The sequence below is a fragment of the Lutjanus erythropterus genome, chromosome 24 (assembly GCF_056507025.1).
Source record: "Lutjanus erythropterus isolate fLutEry1 chromosome 24, fLutEry1.hap2, whole genome shotgun sequence".
Classification (NCBI taxonomy): domain Eukaryota; kingdom Metazoa; phylum Chordata; class Actinopteri; order Lutjaniformes; family Lutjanidae; genus Lutjanus; species Lutjanus erythropterus.
The window spans coordinates 7789885-7801767 of NC_139340.1; the positions used below are offsets into that span (position 1 = coordinate 7789885).

Below are 11883 nucleotides of genomic sequence, written 5' to 3' on the forward strand. Positions count from 1 at the left end.
GAACTAAACAATGTCTAATACAAAACCCCTTGATTGCAACTCTGAAAACAACTTCCCATATGGTCTAGCGGTTAGGATTCCTGGTTTTCACCCAGGCGGCCCGGGTTCGACTCCCGGTATGGGAACTACTGTTTTTGTCCCCTTGACTATACAATATGTGACAAATAAAATAAAAAACGAAAGTTTGGAATACATTATTATTATTATGTTAAATACCCATATGTTAACGCATCAGTGACAATTGGTATATGTTACTGAAAAGGTTTGTGAGAAAAGGATATGAAATGTTTTTTACGATCGTGTCTCGAAAGGGAAACTAAATTTGTGAAACTCTCGCGAGATTTATAGACGCTGTTTTCTATAGTCCACCATGTACAAGCAATTTCTATTTTATAATATGCAGTTAAAATAGCGGTAGGTTTAGGGACAATAAACCTTTGATTAGGGTTACAGATAGATCATAATTTTGGTTAAAATTAATAATCTCGCGAGATCTTTGGCATGTTTGGGGTTCTCTTTTACATCGCGACACGACCCTTGCAACATCGACACTGGTTGCGTCATCACTGAGGGCCAGATTCAACCGTTACGTCTGAATTCCACGACTGACCCACTGCCCGTCTGTCTTTGGTTGAGCCTGAGCCGCTTTACCGGTGGTGGTAATCGGTTTCTATCCAGTTGTTCGGTGCTGAAGCTCCGGGGCTGCCCATGAACGGCACCATGGCCGCGTCCTCACACCGGATCATGCTGGGCCCGCTGGTTGCTGCCATCGACCAGGGGACGAGCTCCACTCGGTTTCTGGTGAGACAAACTCCTTTAAGTGTTAGCTATTAGCTGTATTACATTTAATTTCTGGCTCATAAACGCCTTAAAGCTGGTTGTGTCCTTGGGTGGATTGTCCACCTTGTGTTTTCATTATTGAGCATGTAATCTTGCAGCCACAGTGACCGTTTTTAACAGGTGTTTGTTCCTTTGTAATGTCTTTAAATGAGCTGTGTTGTTGGTCAAAAAAGCTGCAAATGATATCTCTCCATAATGTTACCTTAAGTGCTCTTTGTAAGCCCACGGGAGGAGGAGGATAAGGAGGAGTCGCCCTCTGGTTGCAGCTTTTTTACATTAGAGACCAATAGTTTAATTTCGCCATACAGCATTTAAAATTGCTGTATTGCTATTTTAAAGCATCAAGGCTCCCTAGATTTCTGAATTCTGCCTACAATGACCAGATAAATAGAGATGACTGCAGTTATTTTTAACTCCATGACAATTATAGTAAAAAACACAAGGATCAGTAAAATACTGTTTACCTTTTTGCTGCAACACATTGTAGTCATATTTCCAACAGTACCTGAAGGCAGCAATAGAGTATTTTTATTTTAGTATAGAGAGAACAAAATCTGACAATTTGGTATTTTCTTCAAAACAGACTAAATGAAGAGATGGAAATGCCTTTCACTGAACAGGAAGAAACTTAAACTAGGGCTGCAGCAGACAATTATTTTTATTATTAATAAAACTGAAAATTGTTTTCTCGATTGATTATTTAGTCTATAAAATATCAAGAAAATGTGTTTGACATTTTCTGCTTGATAAAAGACTGAAATGATTAACTGATTATCAAACTAATTTTCAACTAATTTTCTTTTGATCTAGTAGAGCAAAATAATTGAGTAATCGTTGGAACTCAAATTAATAATTTAAATAATTTTCATTGCAAAAATGGAAAAGAAAAAGAAAACGCTGGATCCAGTTCTCAAATTTGTATGAGAGTATTCTTTCTTTTTCTTTTTTTTTTTTTTTTAAGAAAAAATGTCCAAATTGTCTAATTTCAGCTCCCTAAATGTGAATATTTTCCATTTCTTTATTCCTCTGTGAAAGTAAACTGAGTATCTTTGGGTTGTGGACAAAACAACATTTGAGGGCGTCACCTTTGGCTTCTGGAAACAGTGATCAACGTTTTTCATCATTTCCTGACATTTCATGGACCAAACAACCGATTGATTAATCAAGGAAATGACTGACAGATCAATCGATAAGTGTGGTCAGGTTTATTGATAATGAAGACAATCTGTATTTGTAACCCTAAAGAAAATTTAAGATATTCACTTCTCTGATAAATGCAGAATTCTCACTTTGTTTTTCGAACACATGGCGCAGAAAGAAGTTCAGATGTTTTGCTTTATTTTCTGGGTGTGGCTGATAGTCGAGAGCCAAGAGTTTTATTGGCAGCGGTCGCCTCAAACTACCAGAAGAAACCTAAAACAAGACACATGGCTGACACAGATGACTGAAGTGATTTTTGTATTGTATTCTCATGACTTTAGATGAAAATATGGGATGTCATTTGACAGAAGTATCGATTTCCATTTTCTTCAATGGATATTTATCTTGTTTTTTGTAATCTTAAAACACTTTAGCGCTAACTGTGAGTTCTCATTGAAATTTGATAAATGCCAAAAGACGTGCAGAGATATTTTTAGCTGTGATAATTGGGTGAAAAGGTGACACAGGTTATGTACAGATCCAACACTGCTGTTGTGTGCAGAAAGTCTGCAGAGTGAAAACACTGCAGCACTTCAGCAGATTATAAAGTCTCACAGAGGTTTGCATTGCTCTGTCTGTACTGTTTAATATCTGGTTGCATTATTGTTAATTTTCAGCCATTATTTCTCCCATTTGCATCCATAATTATTGAATGTGTGACAAAATAACTTAAAAATCAGCTAGGAACTGTATAATGTGTATTTGTATGTGATGTTTAGTTCACTGAAACTCTCTCTTTGCAGGTGTTTAATTCAAAGACAGCAGAGCTCCTCAGCCACCATCAGGTGGAGATCAAACAGAGCTTCCCCAAAGAAGGGTGAGCAAACAGATCTGACACACTTCCTAAAAGATGCACATGCATAAGAGGAGAAATGTTTAGATTGTATTTGTTGTGATTTTTTTTTTTGTCTTAATTTTCAGATGGGTGGAGGAGGACCCCAAAGAAATCCTGCAGTCGGTGTACGAGTGCATGGAGCGGACATGCGAGAAACTCACCCAGCTCAACATCGACATCTCAAACATTAAAGGTATTCACACTTGAACGTCATTTTATTTTAGCTAGGCGTGTTTTAATTATCTAAAATCTCCAGATATCTTTTCGTGAATTTGTCCAGCTATCGGAGTAACCAACCAAAGAGAGACCACACTGGTTTGGGACAAAGAGACAGGGGAGCCCCTCTACAATGCAATCGGTAAAGTTTTGAATCTTTGCACTCTGTACAGTTTGTTGTGTGTCCTTCATCACTGCTGTGAACTGACTGTGTTTTTGTTCAGTTTGGTTGGACCTGCGGACGCAATCAACAGTCGAACGTCTCATCAACAAAACTCCAGGACGGAATAAAAACCACTTGAAGGTGAGATCTGCTCTTTTTTGTGTAATTTGGCACTTTAGTTTTGTTTCAGTTAATTCTTACTGGATGTTTTTGTTGACTCTGCAGCTGCTTTTGTAATTTTTGCTCTTTAGAAATTACTGTTATCTAATCCTTCTTACTTCCTATTTATCAATATATCATATTTTATTCCAATATATTTGATATGGATTTTGAAATGCAGACTGTTGATATCGTTTCTATGGAGTAATAAGAGTGCCATAAAAAAGAATGAATCATGAAAAATATAAAAATGTGGAAATACGGAGAGAAATAATTAAGAGAATAGTTATAGTAAGTTAAAAAAAATAGAGAGAAATTAAATAAATAAATGTTGAAATATCAAGGTAAATAACAAAATACAAAATATAATTTACTTTATCAGTGATATTTTTTGTTATGCATGACAGGGTTCATTTAAGGCAAAAATTAATAGGGGAGAAAAATGGGAAAAAGATAAAGGAATAAAAATAAATAAAATACATTATATTGGAAAAAAATAACTAAAGAAATAATGTAAAGAAATGTACAGAAAAACAGAGTAATTTAAGTTTTAAATAAATATAAAACACAAAAATATAGTGAAATTAATAATAAAATAAATTCATTTTTAATGTAATATAATTTGTTGATTCTGTGTTTATTTTTCCTTATTTTTTTGCTATTGCTTTTTTCCTTGAATCAACACATAAATTTAAAATGTATAAATAAATGTACAAATGAACACATGAATGTGAAAATAAAAGGAAGTGCTTAGAATTATTACTCCTATATTCTCCTTATATTTTCACAAATTTTATTTACTTATTTATTCTTTTATTTACTTCTCTTTATATTTGCACATTTATTTTATTAATCTTTAACAGATTTATACTTTTTTATGCCTCTTGTTTACGTTGTTGTTGTTGTCGTCATCCTGCAGCATAAAACGGGGCTCCCGATCAGCACGTACTTCAGCGCGGTGAAACTCCGCTGGCTGATGGACAACGTCGACGAGGTCCGCGATGCCGTCGTGTCTCACCGCGCCATGTTCGGCACCGTCGACTCCTGGCTCATCTGGGTGGGAAAAGACTCCCTGCTTCCACACTTGAAACAATTAAATTTAATATCTGCAGAACTGACTCTTTATGTTTTCGCCTGATGTGTGTGCGACAGTGTTTGACAGGAGGGAAGTCAGGCGGAGTCCACTGTACAGATGTGACCAACGCCAGCAGAACCATGCTGTTTAACATTCACACGATGGACTGGGACCCAGAACTTTGCAAGTACGACAGCTGCCTCATTTTTACTGATTTTAAATTTATTTGACTGCACCAAATAATGCGGATTGCAAATATAATGTAAAGCACAGGACTGAGAAAATTATTCTTTTGATTCCCGTCAGATATTTTGGTATTCCCATGGAGATTTTGCCCAGAGTGAGGAGTTCTTCAGAAATATACGGTCTCATGGTAAGCGTGCATAAATCCCTCAGTATCACGTAAAGTCTATACCACATTAAAATTCACTCTAAGTGTTTATATTACTTTTTTATCCTACTGATTTCATTGCTGTGTGTAGTGTGACTCTAGTGTTGTGTTGAAACAGTGGAATGTCTTGTGCATCAGGCCACTAATAAGATAAAATCGAGGTTTGTTTTTGTTTGTGTTGGTTTTTTTTTTCAGTTAACGTGCGTTCAGACTGTTTCTAAGTGCATGTTGAAGGTTGACTGAGAAATTCTTTTAGGCATTTTCTTTGTGTGCCATTGTCTCTCTTCTCTCACTGGTAGAAAATATGTTCTAGCAGGGTAAGTAATACTCGCCATCACTATTTTTCCTCACCATGCAACGTTAACCCGTCCTGCTTCTCCGTGGTGAATTACAGGCCATCACACAGCGCATTTCCAACGCTCACACGAAGGCTGACGTTTCAGTCGCTGAAACGCTGCTGTTTGTAGGACAGTTTGGTCTTTTTCTGCCACATAGTGTCTGTCTCATTGTTGAAATTCGGCAGATTTGACGCACATTTAGAAATATATACAGTAGATGTTTAGCCTTTGGTGCACATCACTCACTTGCTTTGTTGAAACTAACTCCTTACTAACCTGATACATTTGCTCTTATATATCCTTGCCGCTGCAGAATTACCAAATTTAGTATTAACACCATTTAGATGTGGGTAAAAGGAGATGTTTAACACACAAAAACTTCATTTAAAGACAAGAGACTAAATATGGTATTCAAGCAGATTTCAAGTTTTGATATAATAGTCTTTCTGTTGTCTTTGTTGACATTAGGCTATTTAAAGCAGCTATTATGTGACTCTGTAGGTTGTAGAGCTCCGTGGAGCTTCATAGCAACTTTGTTTTGCTGTTCCAGCCTGCATTTTTTAGCTCAGTCTCACTGCTCCCCAGAAACCAAATGTATGCTGCCTGCCACATCATCACACAGCAGAGAGACAAAGTTAAGTGACTAGCTGGTGAAGCAGTAAAAGGAATGGGGATCAAGACCTGGTGCTAAACCAGTACGGCTTCCTGACTGGTTAGTACCAAAAATCTGTCTTAAGGTCCAGGACAAATAACGCTAAATCTGATGAAAATGCAGCTGCGTGCACAAAGTCAGGAAACAGTTTAACCTGTTTCTTCTGCAAAGGAAGTAACAATAAAATAACTTTTAAATCTTTCCCCATCTTTTCATGTCAGTTTTTTCTCTCCTGCTGCCCCCAAGTGGCAAATTGCAGGTTTAACCCTTTTAAACAGCAGGGAAACAGATTTTTGGCGGCTTATTTATTGTTATTTATTCTCTTTACGGTATTGAAGACAAAATTGAGCAGCCTTTGTTCAGTGATTTTGGACCCACGCATGCACAAACACGAGGGCGTACACACAGGACGGTCTCTATTGGAAATGTGCTGGATGGCTCCTGTCCCTCATTGCTTCGGTTGTGGCATGCTGCTCAGCTGGTTGTCATTAACGCCCACAGCTTTCCCCGACAGACCATCTGCAACGTCCCATCACGTCTCCTAAATCTCTTCACTCTTTTGCCACAGTTTGTTTGATTTAACCAACTTTATCTTGTGTGTTTTTAACATCTAACCAAAACCACATAGGAGTGAAGACATTTTGATTTACACAGGGTCACACTTGCCCTCGTTTCCCTTCACTGTTACAGTGTGCTTTATTGTAAAAACATTGTGGTAGAATTCAAATCTGTACATTTTAGTTATTTGGCTTCATGTAGTCAAATAATGAGTGATTCCCTTTTGTTTTCAGTGTTTTTGTCAGGGCAAGGCTGTGATTAAAAATGATGTTTTTCCTTTGATGACTAATTGTATTTGGAATTTCTGTTGATTTGATATTTTAGCATAAATATGTTTGTAATAATGTCAACTTTTTAAATTGACAATGTCTCAGATACTGCTACAAACAGAAATACAGCAAATTTCAGAGGAAACAAAACACTCAAAAAGCTCTTTTAATGTAATTTTAATTTTAAAATAGACAGTTTGCTTATTAAACAATTTGATTTTCTCTTTTGACAGAAATCTGGAGCTCTATCTGGTATTCCCATTTCAGGGGTAAGTTTATCTGTATTTTGCTCTCCAACATTGCCTCATTGTCAAGTTTCCTGATAAATTTATTTATGTTTTCTTTAAACAGTGTCTCGGGGATCAGTCGGCAGCGCTTGTTGGACAGATGTGTTTTCAGGACGGGCAAGCGAAAAACACGTGAGTGGCTTTGTGTTTTCTTAGGTTTGCATGGTGTTTTTTTTTTTTTTTTTATGTCTGTCTCTACAAATGTCTTCACTCAACTAAAAGTTTGATTTGTTGTTTTTCAGGTATGGAACTGGCTGCTTTCTCCTGCGAAACACTGGGCCGAAGGTACGTCACTGAAGATTTGTATTTTAAATGAACAGTTTGTGGCTGTATGAGGTACTCCTCCATATTCAGTGTATTACTTACAGTAGATGCGATCGGCACACCTACAGTTTGGACAAACATCAGGAGTACTGGTGTAAAATAATCTTAACTTTTTCTTGTTTCTGTTGCAGCCTGTAATGTCTGATCACGGTCTTCTGACCACTGTGGCGTACAAACTCGGCCGGGACAAACCTGCCTGTTACGCACTAGAGGTACAGTAACTTAAATACACTAACATCCCCTTTCTAAAAACAACCACACCTGCCATTCATTTCACAATATACTGTATAATTAAAGTAGTGTTGTGTGAGGATCTTTGAGCTGATTCGCTCTTTTATTTTTGGTTCTTCCCTCCAGGGCTCTGTGGCTATTGCAGGAGCGGTGGTTCGTTGGCTGCAGGACAATCTGGGGATCATCGGATCGTCTGAAGAGCTCGGTATGTTTGAACAAAATGTGACGAGTGACATCTTCTGGACTGTGGTGTTATTTAACCTCCAGAATATTAATATTAATTAATATTTGTCTTTCTGTGCAGAGAAGTTGGCTGCATCAGTCGGTACATCCTACGGTTGTTATTTCGTTCCTGCGTTTTCGGGTCTTTATGCACCTTACTGGGAGCCCAGTGCGAGAGGGTAAGACCACAAACTGCTCTGTAGTGTCACAATAACATCTAAAATTATTCTCATGGCCTGCTGTCTGACATGACTCTCTCTGTGTCACAGGATCATTTGTGGCTTAACTCAGTTTACTAACAAGAGTCACCTCGCGTTTGCTGCACTGGAAGCTGTTTGCTTCCAGACACGAGAGGTAAGAGCAAAAAAAAATGGACACTGGTCACAAGTTTAAGTTTTTGCAATATAATTCACAAAATTGCTATGTCCTGTGATTAGAGGCAGGCATTTGTACGATTATTGTAATTTTGTTTGGATGCAGATTCTGGACGCCATGAATCAGGACAGCGGCATCCCGCTCACTCAGCTCCAGGTGGATGGAGGGATGACGTCCAACAGGCTGCTGATGCAGCTGCAAGCAGACATCCTCTGTATCCCTGTTGGTAAGATTTCCACTCGTGTCTTATTGTTCTAGTTTGTCAATAAAAAAAACAATTCACAACTATATATAATATGTAAGACAAATAGAAGGGATAAAAATAGAAATGAAAAATAAGTAAACCCTAAAGAAATAAAATAAAATAAATGTAATGCTGTGGTTTCCTTTGACAGAATAGGTATTTATTTTTAAGGATATACACGCAGACAGTTCTAGACATTTACCTTCTGTCTTTCTCAGATTATATTATGTTAGAAAAGCTTAGGCTCCAAAGTTAATTACATTGATAAAATGTCTTCTGTCATATATTTTACCTCTTCAAACAGAATGGAAAATGTTCCCTTGGATTGTTCACATTTAAAACACAAATCTACGACAGTAATGTGTGCATCTGCTAATTTTATTGTGAAACCTTAAGATAGGTATTTCCTGTTCATGTTGGGAGTTTTCTTGCACCTTCCCGCTCGACAAATGAGACGTCTTCCTGTAAATTCTCTATCCAAGCTCTAAGTTTAGCTTCGGGAAAAGTGTGGGGATTTCTTATCATGTTTTAAATTTATTTGATGTCTGAGTTAAAAGGGAAAGAGAAAGTGTCGGCAGTCATCATAAACAAACCAAGACGGTGACCAAACTGGTTCTTCAACCATCGGCACGAGTAACAACACCTGTGGTTTATAAGTTGACATGTGAGCTTTCTGTACATATGACAAAATGCACAGTAGAAGAGTGATGACACACAAAAGAAACATAATTTCATTGTTTCACAAAGCCGACCAAACCCTCTAAAAAGCAAATAAAAGACTGTTAGCATGACCGCATAAAAATGCCTCGTATTCATGTATTTCTCTGTATGCTGTGTGTTGTTCTTTTCAGTGAAGCCATCCATGCCTGAGACCACAGCTCTGGGTGCAGCGATGGCGGCCGGAGCAGCAGAGGGGGTCAGCGTGTGGAGTCTGTGCCCAGAGGACCTGACTGAAGTCACCTCCGAGAAGTTCGAGCCTCAGATCAACCCTGAAGGTGCGCTGAGCTGCTGCTGTCTCTTCATGTTATGTCTCTCGTGCCTGTGTTAGCTGCTGCTTTAAAAGTAAAGGTGTTTCTGTCCGTGTGCTCTGCAGAGAGCGAGTTTCGTTACGCTCGATGGAAGAAGGCGGTGCAGAAATCCATGAACTGGGAGACGACAGAGCCTGTTTGTAATGGAAACGGTAGGCTGGACCGGACAGGTTTCCACTCATCCTGGTTCATTTACTCGTAAATACAGGGCGGGTTTTATAAGATGATTGACAGACGAGCATCACTGGTCCAGGTTAGGACTGGAAAAAAATAAATATTATATTGATATTTTGACATGAGATTAGATTTTGGACACTGTGATATTTTGATATGGCATCAGTCTTGTCTTTTTTGTGGTTTTAAAGGCTGCATTGCAGTAAAGTGATGTAATTTTCAGCCCATATCTGAGAAGTCACGTCATGTCAAGCACAACGCACCAAGCTCACAAAACTCTAATAAAAATGTTTCTTTCCGCTTGGAAACGGACCAAGTCCCGCTGTAGCTTGCGCGTGTCTCTCAGCACCATGTCACACACTTCGCTGCTCTGACTGGTTGACGGTTTATCCAGTTTCAACCAGATGCATTTTCGTCTGCACACGCCGTAAATCGTAACTTAAATGAGAGATTCTGGGTTAATTCATATATGTGAATGAGTTTGTCGATACCAGACTATTGATATTAAATAAAGCTGGTGAAGCTGTAGGTTGGTTTCTTTGTTTGCTGTTTGGACTCATCGGTCTTCTGTCTTTCCCTCTTATTTGCTCTGATGACCAAAAGGTGAAACTAGCATCTTCAGCAGCGCCCCGCTGGGGTTCTACATCATGGGCAGCATGCTGATGTTAATTGGTGCAAAATACCTCGCAGGTCAGTGTCTCCTTCAGTATGTGATCGAAACATCATATTCTTTTGAAAGACTGATGCACTGTTTCTGTTTCTTTAGATGGAAATGCATGAGATTTTTAAGGTTTCCGTGGTAAAATAAAGCAAATGCATCTAGCTTGTCATTAGATGTGTCATATTTGATTGACATCAGTGATGGTGAAATAAAACACTTCCTGCTTTTCTTATTTCTCCGTCCTCGTCAGGCCACAACTAGACTCCGACTCCCGGAGGCATTGAAGCAAAGAGGAAAGTGGAAACTCTTCACGCTGGACCACCACTCGTCCTCTCGGTTGCACTCTGTTCCAGGAGGAATTCTGGGAGAAAGACACTCCTGCTGAATCCGACTGGAAAATCAGGACAAGTTTGAACTGACGAACGGGACTTTTTCTTCATTATTCCCCCCCTTTTTTTTATTTAATGCATTTAATCACGCGGTACATTAGATTAATTTTAGCAGGGGTGTGCATGCAGTATTTCTTTTTCTACGATGTTGATATGGTTTGAATTCATGAGCTTATTTATGTAGAAATTATGTAGTTCAGGTGTCAAGTGAAGTTCACAGGCTAATTTGCATTACCTGTCGTTTGTCACTTTACTGTTACCCTTGAACAGTCGACTCACGGTCATCTTGTGATGTTTTGTTGTTCAAGACCCTCCACTATGAGCCACAGAGGACATTTTTAGAGCACTTTATATTTTTGTTTTGTCCTGTGGGAGCTGTGTTCTAACAGAGTCTAATATATATATTTTTTCTAACAGTTGGGATTACAACACAGAAGGTTTGAGTTTGTTGTGAGATGAAAACAAAGAAGGGAGGAAAGTTGGTGAACTGAGGTGCGCGTGCTTTTTCTGTTGTGTAATGTGGGTGAACACATGATGAATTGGCAGACAATTTTTGTATTTCTGTGTTGGCGCAGAATGCATTAAGACAGAGAAATAAAAAGTAAATTGGACACTTTAGAAATCTCCCAAAGCTAGAAACCAACTAAGAACATCTTGAGCAGTTGTTCATAATTTATTTATTTTTTTTAGATCAAAATGTTGTTCTTCCGTTTGCATCTGATCAACATAACTGGCAATATTATTCCTCCAGTCACAAATTAATGTGATCATTCTTTAGTTTTTAATCAGGGGAATCTTATTTAAATCAGCTACGAGGAACTTTCATATTTGTTGATTTTGTAGCCCCCTGTGGACAAAAGCGTTTCTGCCACCACAACCACAAAATATTACGTCAAAAACAAAAATTATCTGCAGGAAAATCTCATCCTGCTTATTTTGAACTGGCTAACATACGACTCACTGTAACTTTAAATGTAAAAATGCACTTCTCTGGTCCTCCACGTGTAAGTGGTGTCATCTAACTTCAAGGCAGTATTGTTCCTCTAGTCACAAGTTGACTTGACAATTTTTTGATATCTGTCATTCAAGCTGCCTGCTTAAAAGTTAAATTAACTTTCAAATAATGCAAAAATCTTGTCATAAACTGCTGAGATGAAAAGATCACTCTCAATGATGAAGCTTTATTGCACTAAAATGTTAAAATTTCTGTGATTAAATGATTTAAATTAAGAAAAAAGGTAAAGAACTTTAC

General features: G+C 38.1%; 1 protein-coding gene and 1 non-coding gene across 2 annotated transcripts; both read left to right on the plus strand.

Moving 5' to 3' along the window:
• Positions 1–53: 53 nt before the first annotated feature.
• On the plus strand, positions 54–125 carry trnae-uuc (transfer RNA glutamic acid (anticodon UUC)). The gene has a single exon. It is a non-coding gene; the product is annotated as a tRNA-Glu (tRNA).
• Positions 126–543: 418 nt separating this feature from the next.
• LOC146304621 (glycerol kinase) lies at positions 544–11112 on the plus strand. Its single transcript, XM_084713954.1, has 21 exons — positions 544–801; positions 2784–2857; positions 2962–3068; positions 3156–3233; positions 3316–3395; positions 4333–4470; positions 4566–4675; positions 4795–4861; positions 5179–5196; positions 6930–6965; positions 7048–7115; positions 7226–7268; positions 7439–7519; positions 7665–7743; positions 7843–7939; positions 8030–8114; positions 8241–8361; positions 9231–9374; positions 9473–9559; positions 10185–10271; positions 10493–11112. The coding sequence occupies exons 1-21, from the start codon at positions 709–711 to the stop codon at positions 10501–10503; spliced, it is 1704 nt and encodes a 567-aa protein (XP_084570080.1). The 5' UTR covers positions 544–708; the 3' UTR covers positions 10504–11112.
• Positions 11113–11883: the final 771 nt, after the last annotated feature.